The sequence below is a fragment of the Euleptes europaea genome, chromosome 1, assembly GCF_029931775.1.
Source record: "Euleptes europaea isolate rEulEur1 chromosome 1, rEulEur1.hap1, whole genome shotgun sequence".
NCBI classification, from domain to species: domain Eukaryota; kingdom Metazoa; phylum Chordata; class Lepidosauria; order Squamata; family Sphaerodactylidae; genus Euleptes; species Euleptes europaea.
Window position 1 is genome coordinate 168,130,256 of NC_079312.1, and position 13,048 is coordinate 168,143,303.

General features: G+C 48.5%; 1 protein-coding gene across 1 annotated transcript in view; it reads left to right on the forward strand.

Annotated features, from left to right (window-relative positions):
- ARHGAP9 (Rho GTPase activating protein 9) overlaps positions 1-5,961 on the forward strand; it is a 39,793-nt gene extending 33,832 nt beyond the window's left edge. The window contains exons 16-19 of the mRNA XM_056849366.1: positions 438-491; positions 1,764-1,898; positions 4,528-4,633; positions 5,775-5,961. Coding sequence (XP_056705344.1) covers positions 438-491; positions 1,764-1,898; positions 4,528-4,633; positions 5,775-5,961 — 482 coding nt within the window. The remainder of the gene's footprint in view (positions 1-437; positions 492-1,763; positions 1,899-4,527; positions 4,634-5,774) is intronic.
- Positions 5,962-13,048: the final 7,087 nt, after the last annotated feature.

Consider the following 13,048-nt stretch of genomic DNA (forward strand, 5'->3'; position numbering starts at 1 on the left):
CTTCATCTTCCTCCATCTTATTATAAACCTATTTTCTCTTTTGTATTAAGGATTCTAATCCTAATATATTTTGTATAACTAAATGTAATTACTTTACTCAATATCCGTTCAGCTGTAGTTATAAAATATTTCAAGCCAAATATAATATAACAATTATAAATTTTGATTATTAAGCATTGTATATAATAATAAAGAAGTTATTTAAAAACTAAAAACAAAATTAATATACCATATTTCTTCAGCAATATCTTTGAAAAGTGGATTAGATCAATGAGTAACCTTTAAATTCCCCCAGTTGAAGTTCAGTTTCGCAGTAAACCCTCCATGCCTCCCATTCCCCCATGAACTGTACATTGTCTTTTTGATTTATCAGTGCAGTGAGTTTTGCCATTTCCGCCATTTCTAACATCTTTTGTATCCATTATGTCGCTTTGCAGAGCGGGCAGTGACATCTGACGGCCGCTATGTTTTCCCGGAGCAGCGTAGCCAAGGTAATGTTGGGTGCATCTTGGTAGAAGAAGAGTTGGTTTTTATACCCCTTGTACCTTTGTTTCTGTGACATCAAGGTCTTGGTAACTATGCTTGTCCCATAGAGCAAGCGAGATGGTCAAGAACTTCCAGATGACTCTATTGGACCAACTAGTATTTAGAATGCCGGAACAGCATTTTGGGGGACATCTTGGGCTGCAGCGGGGTGGGGGGAGTCTCAGTCTGCAGACAGAAATCCCTTCTGCCTGTGGAAATCTCTAGTGGAACCAGGCCTCTGGCCTTTTATGCACGGCTGTTTCACTCGCCGTCACCCCTCCAACCACTTTGGGTCTTTGTTTGGATTATGCATGACATTTCCAGCAGTCAGAGGTCGCCTCGCTTTCCCCCTGCGTTTTCAAATTCGAGATAAAACTGGTCCCTCAAAATAAGGGCAAAACGCAGGGTTTGGAGAGGGGAGGTATCCTGGTATCCCCAATTATGGGAGTTGTTTTGGGGGTAGGAGGGAGACGCTCCTTTCCCCCTGCGTTTCTGTCCACATGTGATTGTTCCTTAGGTGCACTTATAAGGTTGCTCCCGGGGGGGTCCCCACAACCCAGAAATCATTTGAGGGGCATTTGGGGCTGCTTTGGGAGTGGGGGGGGGAGCAAGGGAAGTTGTGCTTCCATGCATGGCATTTAGACGGGATCTGCTCACATTTCTTACGAATTCTGGCACACTCCCCCTTTCCAGTTCTACAATGGTCTGCTAACAATCAGGATGAGGGCAGGAAGGGTTGCAGCAGTGTTCGGCTCTCGTGGCCCTTTCTTGCATGCCCAGGATAGTGCCAATCGCCACTTTGGGTCAGGAAGCAGTTTTCCTCCAGGCCAGATTGGCCAGGGATCCTGGTGGGTTTTTTTGCCATCTTCTGGCCGTGGAGTAGGGGTTACTGAGGGGTTACTGGGGGAGGGAGGTAATTGTGAATTTCCTGCATTGTGCAGGTGGTTAGACTAGATGACCCTGGTGGTCTCTTCCAACTGTATGATTCTGTGATTCTGAGATGGCGCCAGGTTCCCTCCCCCGTTCCTAATCTTTGAAAATCTGTTCTGGAACAGAACATAAGATTCGTGTTAGCAATAGTGATTATGGAACCAGAGGGTGATAGCTATTATCCAGTTCATTAATCCACTGGGGCCTGATCTATTCTGCATGGCATAGGTACTGCGTTCAGGGGCCTGGTACGACTTCTCAGGTACCTCTGTCCACACTGACTCTGCTATTGATACCCCACTCCCCAGAGGACAAGTTGCGCCTGTCTGACCCTCAGTGGGATGACGTGCATGTGATAACTGGGGCGCTCAAGCTTTTCTTCCGGGAGCTGCCTGAACCTGTGGTGTCATTCAGCCTTTTTGATGAATTCGTAGCTGCCGTCAGTAAGTGCCTGACCTGTTCTTTTCCTTTGTCACGATTGTTGTGGGCTAACCGGGGCTTAATGCTGAGTCAGGTTTGAAGACCCTTGGTTTCAGTATTTGAGCTCGGCTCAGGAACAGCATGCTGATGGGATGGAAATGAATTTGCATTCATCTTCTTTGCAGGAGACAAATGATGTCCCCCAAACCCTCTTTGTACCTTTTCCTGATGCTACTAAATCCTAGTGCGTGGGGTCCAGAATAGGAGAGAGGCTATAGAAGAACATCTGCATGGCATGCAGAAGGTCCCAAGTTCAGTCTCTGGAATTGCCAGTTAAAGGATCTCAAATAGAAGGTGCTGGGAAAGATCTTTGTCACCTGAGATTCTGGAGAGCCGTAGCCAATCGGAATAGACCATACTAAGAGGGGCAAATCAATGATCTGATTCAGTATAATAATAAGAAGACTTTCTCTACCGCTAAAGGAAGAATCAAACTAGCTTACAATCACCTTCCCCTCCCCTCCCCACAACGGCCACCTTGTGAGATAGGTGGGGTTGAGAGAGTTCAGAGAGAGCTGTGACTAGCCCAAGGTCACCCAGCTGGCTTCATGTGTAGGAGTGGGGAAACCAGCCCGGTTCACCAGATTAGCCTCCGCCGCTCATGTGGAGGAGTGGGGAATCAAACCCGGTTCTCCAGATCAGACTTCACTGCTCCAAACCACCACTCTTAACCACTACACTATAAGGCAGCTTCATGAATTTATAGGTGCACGGGAAAGATGATGTGTCTTGCATAGATCATTTGCTTCAACTGGAAAATGTAAGGTTTTCTAGCCCCAATATTTCGTCTGGGGCACCGCCGGATCTTGAACACAGGGGATGTAACATCATAGTCTAATGTTGGGGTGCCACATGTTAAGATGTCACATGTAAAGAGCTGTAAGGCGCAGTTTGAAAGCACTCTTGCCAGTGCAGGTGTACTGTTTTCTGACTCAGGGCATTTTTTGATGCTGAAAATCTGATTCTGCGATTTTGCTGCACTTTAAGCCATGGGAAAGCCATCTGTGGAAGGCCCCTACTGGACAGTGACTATGTAATCACTAACACACCTGCCTTAATCCCTGTAGCTGTTTTGCAACTATTAAAAATCCAGTAAAATTCGTGTTCGGGTTTATTGGGCCCGATTTTTTTCAACAAACCTGAAATACGCCGAATTCCCATACCGGTAAATATGGGAATTCGGTTTATTTTTGGGTTTTCCAAAAGAAATTCGGCCCTTTGGTGCATTTTTTGAGGTAGAGCCCCCATCCTTGAGGAGTTGCTTGCAGGGACTCTCCTGGCAAGAACGCCCAAGTTTGGTGAAGATTGGGTTGGGGGGTCCAAAGTTATGGGGTCTGGAGGAGGTCGCCCCCTCCCACCTCCATAGACAAGTTTTGGAAGGTAAGAGAGTCTGTTCGTTCACTAATCGGCTGCTGCTTGACTATAGAGGAGGGAGGGGCAACCTCTCCAGAGCCCATAACCTTGGACTCCCCCTGACCCAGTCTTCACCAAACTTTGGGGTTCGTGCAAGGAGAGTCCCTGAAAACTACCTTTGGGACGTCTACCCCAAAAAATGCCCCCACAGGAGCTTCTTCTAAAAAAAACAAAAACACCTTTTGTTTCCTATTATGGGAATTTTCCATTAGCCGACTTTTGCAGGATTGCGCCTATGTAGCGAAAGTCGATTAATGGAACATTCCCATAATAGGAAACAAAGGGGATTTTTTGTGAAGCTCCTGTGGGGGCATTTTTGAGGGTAGAGGTCTCAAATTTTCAGGGTAGCTTTCAGGGACTCTCCTTGCACAAACCCCCAAGTTTGGTGAAGATTGGGTCAGGGGTCCGGTGTTATGGGCTCTGGAGAAGTCGCCCCTCCCTCCTCCATAGACAAGCATTAGCTGATTAGTGAATGGAGAATCTCTTACCTTCCAATGCTTGCCTATGGAGGCGGGAGGGAGCGACCTCTTCTAGACCCCATAACTTCAGACCCCCTGACCCAATCTTCACCAAACTTGGGGGTTCTTGCAAGGAGAGTCCCTGCAAACTACTCTGCAAGTTTGGGGGTTCTACGTCAAAAAATGCCCCCCAGGAGCTTTGCAAAGCCTGGGGAGAACCCAAAAAAACTGGATAATTACCCGTTTTTTTTGGGAATGGCCAATTTGGCTTTGGCTTTCCCCCCAGGTTTTTGAATTCAGTAAACCCAAACCCGAAATTTACTGAAATGGCATTTTTTGGTTTGGGTTTATCGATATGCACAGCCCTACCATCGACTCTAGAATCCTGTTACCCTCAGTGGGCAACCAGATGCTCCTGAATGCCTGCAAGAAGAACATGGAGTCCAGAACATCCTCTGGAAGTTGCCTCACAGCAACTGGTATTCAGAGGCATGCTGTCTCTGAACATGGAGGCGCCATTCATGCCTCCTCCTCCATGAATTCAACTAATCCCCTCTGAAAGCCATCTAAGTTAGTGGGCCCCACTACATCTTGTGAATTCCACCTTTTAATTATGCACTGTGTGAAGAAGTACTTTCTTTGGTCTGTCCTGAATCTGTTGCCCATAAACTTGTCCCCTTACCCACCCTGCAACTGGCCTGTTATATTTCTCCCTATGCAGAGATGTCTGACTCCAAGGAAAGAGTATCCAAGCTGGTGGGGCTGATCGAGAGCCTCCCCCAACCCAACCGGGACACCCTCCATTATTTACTGGAACATCTCCGAAAGTAAGGGATTTATCATACCAGCCCACACTACCTTTTTTTCTTACTTTTTACCTATTGCTGGCATGTGCTGAGTTTGTTGCTAATATGTGATGGAGCTCACCTGTCAACTGTACTCATCTGATTAGTATGCTTCCTGCTGTCTGGTTTTTGCAATTGGATTTGCTTTGCAAGCATATACGGAGTTTTGCAAATCTGAAAATAGTAGCGTTTGACAGTTAGAACTGCACGAGGCATCGTTGGCGGGTCATGGATTCAAATTCCCGGAATCTAAATGTCAAAATATATTTCTAGGCTACAGATAGAAGGAAATGTTAAGGTTTTAAGGATTCTTTATTGTGATGTGCAGAGATAAATCAGGGAATGATTTTAAGCATGTGCAGATTGCCACTCACTCATCCTCCAGGTTTCCCCAGCGTTTAAATGTAAAATCCAGATTTTATTTATTCAGATAGTCATAGCATGCTTTTCTCCCCAAGGTGGATTCATAACAGCTTAGAACATTGCTCTTCCCTCCTCTGTTTTATCCTCACCACCACAACCCTGAGCTGAGAGAATGAGACTAGCCCAAGATCACCTAGCAAATTTCTGTGGCAGACCGGTGATCCACAGCTAGGATTCCAAGATCCTAGGCCCACACCATAACCACTGCACCACATTGGCAGAACATATCTGCATAACATATCTGTGTAGAGGATGGTGCCAAGTTGTTTTCCCTTGCCACAGAAGTTTGGACCAGAACGAACGGATTGAAATTAAATCAAAAGAATTTCCGTCTAGACATTAGGAAAAACTTTCTAACAGCTACAGTGGTTCTTCAATGGAACAGGATTCCTCGGGAGGTGGTGAGCTCTCCTCCCTGGAGGTTTTTAAGCAGAGGCTAGATGGCCATCTGTCAGCAATGCTGATTCTGTGACCGTAGGCAGATGATGAGAGGGAGGCCATCTTGGCCATCTTCTGGGCATGGAGGTCACTGGGTGTGTGTGTGTGGGGGGAGGTAGTTGTGAATTTCCTGCATTGTGCAGGGGGTTGGACTAGATGGCACTGGTGGTCCCTTCCAACTCTATGATTCTAGGCATGTGTTAAGTGGAGGTTGGCAAAGGGAGATGTTCCTATTACTTTCTATTCTATCCGCTTCCCTCAGAGTGATGGAGCACTCAGACGTCAACCGGATGACCACGCAGAACATCGGCATCGTCTTTGGGCCCACACTGCTGCGACACGAGGGGGACGTGGCCAGCCTGGCGGAGGGCATGGTGTACCAGAACCAAGTGGTGGAGTTGCTCCTGACTGAATTTCCAGGCATCTTTGCGGCCTCAGGCACTGAATGACCTTGCCAGCACCTGCCTCAGTTGCTGATGATTATATCCTAAAGGTACTCCAGTTCATGGTTACTGTAGTCCCGGAACAAGCATTGACTCTACTGAGCGCTATGCCATTGCTACTGGCCCAGCTCAGCATCAGTGACTTGGGCTAGGGGACAGGATGTGTCTTTGCAACACCGCTGGGTCATCTTTAGAACTGAACGTAAGACAGGCCCTGCTGGATCAGACCAAGGCCCATCAAGTCCTGCTGTCTGATCACACAGTGGCCAACCAGATGCCTCTAGGAAGCCCATAAGCAAGACGACTGCAGCAGCACCATCCTGCCTGTGTTCCAAAGCACCTAATATAATAGGCATGCTCATCTGATCCTGGAGAGAATAGGCATGCATCATGACTAGTATCCATTTTGACTAGGAGCCATGGATAGCCTTCTCCTCCATGAACATGTCCACTCCCCTCTTAAAGCCTTCCGAGTTGGCAGCCATCACCACATCCTGGGGCAAGGAGTTCCACCATTTCTCCTTCAGGATGTTTAGGCTGAGTCACTTAGAAGCCGAGCTCCTCTAGAGAAGAGGGCTCTCAAATGCTGTCAGCACTCCCCGGCGTGAGCACCGCCAATTTCGACTTCCTTGAGTGCTGCTAAGGCAGTATACAGAAGGCATGATGGAATGGGCCAAGTCCTGTACAGTTCTTTCAGTGCGGATTCTGCCGCTGAGCGACACTGTGGAAACACAGGGAGACCTGACCCTGGAAACCTGTTCCCCCAATAGCTTCTGTCAGCCTTGCGAGGAAGTTTCCCCAGGTTTCTAGCTCGCAAGAAATTTCGCCCACACATACTTGAGTCCCGCTTGTTGATGGCTCACAAGACATCCTGGGAACAAAAAGAGAGCTGATTCACTCCTAGTTGACAGACACTCGCCTGGAGGCAGTTTTTACTCACCAGCGGTGACCAGGCAGGTTGCGATTTACAAACCCGCCATTTGTCAGGATAGCTCACAAAGCCGTTCCTTATTGCCCATGGCTCAAAAGAAGAAGAGTTGGTTTTTATCCCCCAATTTTCTCTACCTTAAGGAATCTCAAAGGGGCTTATAATTGCCTTCCCTTCTCCTCCCCCCATAACAGGCACCTTGTGAGATAGGTGGGGCTGAGTGAGTTCTGAGGGAACTGTGACTAGCCCAAGGTCACCCAGACTTAGGTGCTTTCACACATGCTGAATAATGCACTTTCAATCCACTTTCAACGATCATTTGCAAGTGGATTTTGCCATTTCACAGAGGTCATTTATGCATGGGTACTTTCACTCATGGTCACCCCGCCCCCCGTCTGTCTTGGTTGTTCTATGGAGTTATGCCAGCCCTCACAGATCCCAGCCCTTCCCTTTCCTCTGTTAACCCGATTCTTCCCTCTCCTTCCATCTCAGCCCGGGTGAAATCCCCATGCATAAGGCAAAGTGTGGGACACGCAAACTTAGTTTTCTTCACAGCCAATTACAAAGCAGCACATCCAGAGGCAGGCATTCAAATACTTCCTGCTTCCTGAGAGCTCTTTCTGAGCAGCAGAAAGGCTTCTTTTTTTGCTCCGTTTTTTGTTCTTAAAATGCTTTTTTATGCAGCAATTGGGTTTGCAGGTGGGGGGGAGGAAACTTTTATCTCACTACAGCCAAGTATGAAGCAGCATTTAAAGGGGCAGGGACTTGATTTGAGCTTGGAGACTGCTGGTGTAAAGACTACCAACAGGAAAGTGTGAGTCCAGCGAGCAACAAACCTCAGGTAAAACTCCCAATGCATAAACGACCACAGTAAAATCCATCTGCAAAGTACATTGAAAGTGGATTGAAAGTGCATTATTCGGCATGTGTGAAAGCGCCTTAAATTTCCCATCAGCGGAACAGAACTCCCCCACCCCCTCCCTCTACCCATTGCAGTCCTCTCATCTCCATGAAATGCTGCTCTTTGGGGATAGGCGACCTGGAGGAAAGACATGCAGGGAGTCTGCAGCAGGAACAAGCATCTGTGGGAATTGCCGATTTAGACTGGATGCAACCTTTAAGCCCCTTCCTCAATGCTAGACGAGAGACACCAAGTTAGGAAGCCTGCGTTCCCCTTGCAACATCTGGCCCTGCTGTCAGCTCCCCCAGAATGTTCTGTGCGACGCAGGTAACAGGTTATCACCAGGATCCACTTTGCTGGCTGTTTAGGGATCCCTGCCAGCAGTTCCATTCACCGACAAACCCCCCCACAAGGGAGCTCGCTCGCTGGATGAGTTCGTCTCCAGGCAGGGGAGGGCTCCGACCTGCTGAGGTGGTTGTCTGTCACTTGGCCAGCTGCAGACTGGGTGGGTGGGTATGACTGTGCTTCCCCCAGATGGCTGGAACTTCCCCACCAACCCAGCGAGTAAGGATGGTTTAGCTCAACCTGCTTGTAGCAGGAGCCCTCTTCTAAAAGCACGGCAGTTGACGGCGCTCGCTTGCAAAGTAAATCCGTGCTACTCCCTAGCCCTCGCTAACAGAAAACGGGATCTTGACATCAACGAACAAGGAACAGTTTTCATCTTTAGTATTAATAAATATATGGCGTTATTGAGTGACCGGCTGTTATTTCATGGCCATTTCACACATTCTGCAGAGGCAAACCCAAACGTGCCAGTGAGCCTCCCAGACTCTCCAGCTTTCTTTGTTCCTCTTCCCCACCCTTGGCCTCCCAACTCACTTATGGGTCCCAGCCCCACGGGTTCAGAACCGGTGGGCTAATCAGCAGAAGAAACCAAGGGAAGTATGGCGAAGCCGTTGATGATTTGGGGCTCAAATAGGGTGGTGGCTGGAGAGCTCCCGCTGTTACGACTGTTCTCCAGGCGACAAAGATCAGTTCCCCTGGAGAAAATGGCCGCTTTGGAAAGTGGACTCTATGGCATTATACCCCACTGAAGTCCCTCCCTTCCCCAAACCCCGCCCTCCTCAGGCTCCACCCCCAAAATCTTCAGGAATTTCCCAACCTGGAGCTGGCAACCCCAGGGACCCTGGTTGCTTTCCCCTGAAACAAGGAAATGCCGGGAGAAAACGTGACCAGCTCACCCTAGAAAGGAAGAACATAAGAAAAGCCATGATGGATCAGACCAAGGTCCATCGAGTCCAGCAGTCTGTACACACAGTGGCCAGCCAGGGGCATCTAGGAAGCCCCCAAACAAGACGACTGCAGCAGCACCATCCTGCCCGTGTTCCACAGTGCCTATTATATTAGGCATGCCCCTCTGAAACAGGAGAGAATAGGTATGCATCATGACTAGTATCCATTTTGACTAGTAGCCATGGATAGCCCTCTCCTCCATGAACATGTCCACTCCCCTCTTCAAGTCTTCCAAGTGGGCAGCCATCACCACATCCTGGGGCAGGGAGTTCCACAAGTTAACCCTCCTCTTCCTTAGCCCCACTAACCTCATTCATATTCTCCCTCCCCCATAAACAACATTGTGCAGCTCAGGATCCCAGCTCTGATCCCCAGGCTCACGTGTGTTTTGACCCGGGAAATGATATCTTTGGGAAGAGCAGCTAACGATTTCCCAATTCAGTAAAAGGGAGGGGGGTCTTATCAAGAGAATGGGAATGAGTTGCCTACCTCGCACCCCAAATGGCAACGTAAGAACAGGCATCACATTTGGGATGGAGGAGGCGGCATCCTGGCGCCACACCCTGACAAACAGCACCCTTCTTTTTGTGACCAATATTAAAGCAACAGTTGAAGCATTATGTTTACTTGAGGAAATACTTTTTTTTTAATTATCATTTGATATTGGTGTTTTTGTCCCTAAAAAAAAAAAAAAAAGTTAGAGGGAGAAAGAAAGAAAAAAGATTTACAGGTAAAAAATACTCGCGCACATATATACTATATACAGACCATCAAAATACATGTCGTCATGATATGCCTAGAACAATGGGTTGTTTCTCTTCCCTCCCCCCCTTAACACCTTCTTCCCTCTTCCCATAGATGAAAAAAATCATCCGGTGGGGGCAGGAATGTTTGGCTTTCAGGCTAAAATATATAAAAGAACGAAAGATACAAAATGAAAACTAGAAGGAGGGGAGGGTGAAGGGATATATTCTTTGGTTTCTCAGACGTTGCTCAGAGCTCTTCCCTCTTGCTCTGATGCTTGAAAGCGGGGCATCGAAGTAAGCACCAGAGGGCGTCGAAGAAAGGAAAGGGAATGGGGTTTTGTCTCTGCGGCCGGGTGTTGGCAGCCCTGGTCCACGCCATCAGCAGAGAAAGCTGAGCTTGGGTCCTATATTGTTTTTTCAGCTTGCGGAAAAAGAGAAGGGCAATTTTTCACAGATTCCTCCTTTCCCCTAAAGACCTCTTCCCTGCTTTAGCTGTGCTGTGCCTACAGATTCGCTACCCTCCTCCTGCCGGCTGTAATTTTTGGGTGCACAGAGGGCAGGCTGGTAGAAATGGGAATGCTGCTCCTTTGGTTCATGCGAGACAGGACCCAAGCCAAAGACCCCCAAACGTGTAAGGCATTTAAATGTTACGCAGATATAGTTTATGGGTTTAAAGAGAGCTGAGGGTGGTATGGTTAAAGCCTTTAATGTGTGCGTGCTTTTCTCTGGTCTTTTATACATGGCTGTTTCACTCGCCATCACCCCTCCAACGACTTGAGGGTCTTTGTTTTGGTTATGCACGCCGTTTCCGACCGTCAGAGGTCGCCTCGCTCTCCTCCTCTGCCTTTCCCCGCGTTTTAAAATTTAAGATAAAACTGGTCTCTGAAAACGCGGGCAAAACGCGGGGGAACGCAGGGGGAGAACGTGGCACCCTCTGATGGTCGGAAGCAGGATGCATGATCAGCACAGAGACCCGAAGTCGTTGGAGGGGTGACCACGAGCAAAACAGCCATGCGTAAAAGACCTTTGTGTCATCCCTGATGACTTTGGTGAATCAAGTTTTTGAAACTTTACCCAAGCCTGTTTATCAGAGGAGACAGAGGCGACGAAGCCTCCGTCATTACCAGCTTTGAGACTTGGGGGTAGGGAGGTTGCCTAGCTCCGACCTGAGATCTCAAAAAAACCCAGAGTACTGCTTTGGCCAGGACTGCATTTGTTTGAAACATCCACCCAAAACGACATCTCTCTGACTCACACACTTCAATGCTCCACACCGGAACTCGGTTTTTGATTTTGGACCTGGAAAATCTGGTCCCTGAGTCATTCGGCGACATGGCCTGAAAAGAAGGAAGGAGGGGAATGGACCGTAAACATGGTTGGAGCGTATGTTTTGCACGCACATGGTCCCAGAATCATTCCCTAGAGCCTTCACTTAAGAGGGTCTTGGGTAAAGTGCTGTAGGAAATATATATATATAGCTGTGTAGTTAGCCAGCACAGCTTCTCCCATCGAAGTGCCATCAACAGGCCCAGAGATGCACCCGTCTGCCTTTGGTCCAGCTCACGGGCAGCCTAGTCCACCATGTGGGGGAAATGACATCACGGAGGGTTGCAACTTGCAACCTGGACTCTTTCCATATATTCCCTCCTCATTCTCGTCCACCCTCTTCTGTTTGTTTTGTGACGTACCCGGATCCGTAACCATTATAGCAGGGGTGTGGCTGGAGCAGGAGTGGATGGGAGGGAAGGCAGGAATCTTTGTGGCTTCCTGTACCACTGGGAGATTTCAAGGTACGTGAACGTTTTGAGCTTGCAACCTGGCCGCCCCCTCCCCTGTTTCCAGCCTCCTTTCTACAAATATATCCCGCACATTTCTTTGTGCAAAGGATGGATCTGGTGTCCGCACCTTGCATAATGGTTGGACACGACTTGCAGGTTCTCTTCAACAACCGTGCATTGGAAGAAGAGTTGGTTTGTATATGCCGACTTTCTCTACCACTTAAAGAAGAATCAAACCGGCTTATCATCACCTTCCCTTCCCCTCCCCACAACAGACACCCTGTGAGGTAGGTGGGGCTGAGAGCTGTGACTAGCCCAAGGTCACCCAGCTGGCTTCATGTGTAGGAGTGGGGGAACCAACCCGGTTCACCAGATTAGTGTCCACCGCTCATGTGGAGGAGTGGGGAATCAAACCCGGTTCTCCGGATTAGAGTCCACCGCTCCAAACCACCGCTCTTAACCTCTACACCATGTTGGCTCCCACAATTCTGATTGGAATCATGGCACGTTTGGTCGAGGGGTTCAGCATCCCCTGCCACTCCGTTTTCCTAACCTGAAAGTCCAGGAAGGAGGTGATGTGGTTTATTGGGAGACACCCACGGTTTCCCCCAGCGGGTCAAACAGCACCTCCGTGGGACCCTGAAAAAAGTGTGAGACGGTGCTCAAGTGCAATTTGACCACATGCCCAGATCTTGCCGTTGTAACATGGGAATATTGGAGAGGTGTGTTTGGAGCTGTTAAGCACAGAGAAGCCACCGGGGCAGGAGTTCTTACGGAGCAGACTGCGCACATGTCAGCAAACAGAAAACTCCCACTGTGGCCTGTGAGGGGCTTTTTCTCTGTTATCCTCCACGCCTTATGGCTGTAACCGTAAGTAATGAAGAGAGCCTATTTTTGACATGAAGTTCAGCAATGTGTGTATGGTCGTTTATGCAAGGGTGCTTCCACTCACGTTCGGCCCCCGGTCAGTCTTGGTTGTTCCTTGGAGTTCGGCATGAGTTTCCCCTCCATTAGAGATGACCTTGCTGCCAGCCCTCACAATGTCCGGGTCTTCCCATTCCTCTGTTAACCCGATTCTTCCCTCTCCCCTGAGCTCAGCCCGGCTGAAATCCCCACGCAGAAGGCAAAGCACGGACACGCAAGCTTGGTTTCTCTCACAGCCAATTACAACGCAGCATGTAAAGAGGTGGGGATTCAAATGCTTCCTGCTTCCTCTGAGCTCTTTCAGAGCAGAAGAAAGGCTTTTTAAAACTGAGGCTTGGATTCCCCCCCCTTTTCAGATTGCTCCATTTTTTTGTTCTTAAAATGCCTTTTTATGCAGCAGTTGGGTTTTAGGGGCGGGGATTTTAAGCTCTACAAAGTAAGCCAATTACAAAGCAGCATTTCAAGGGGTGGGGACTTGATTTGAGCTTGGGGACTGCTGGTGCATCAATTCCCACCGGGAAAG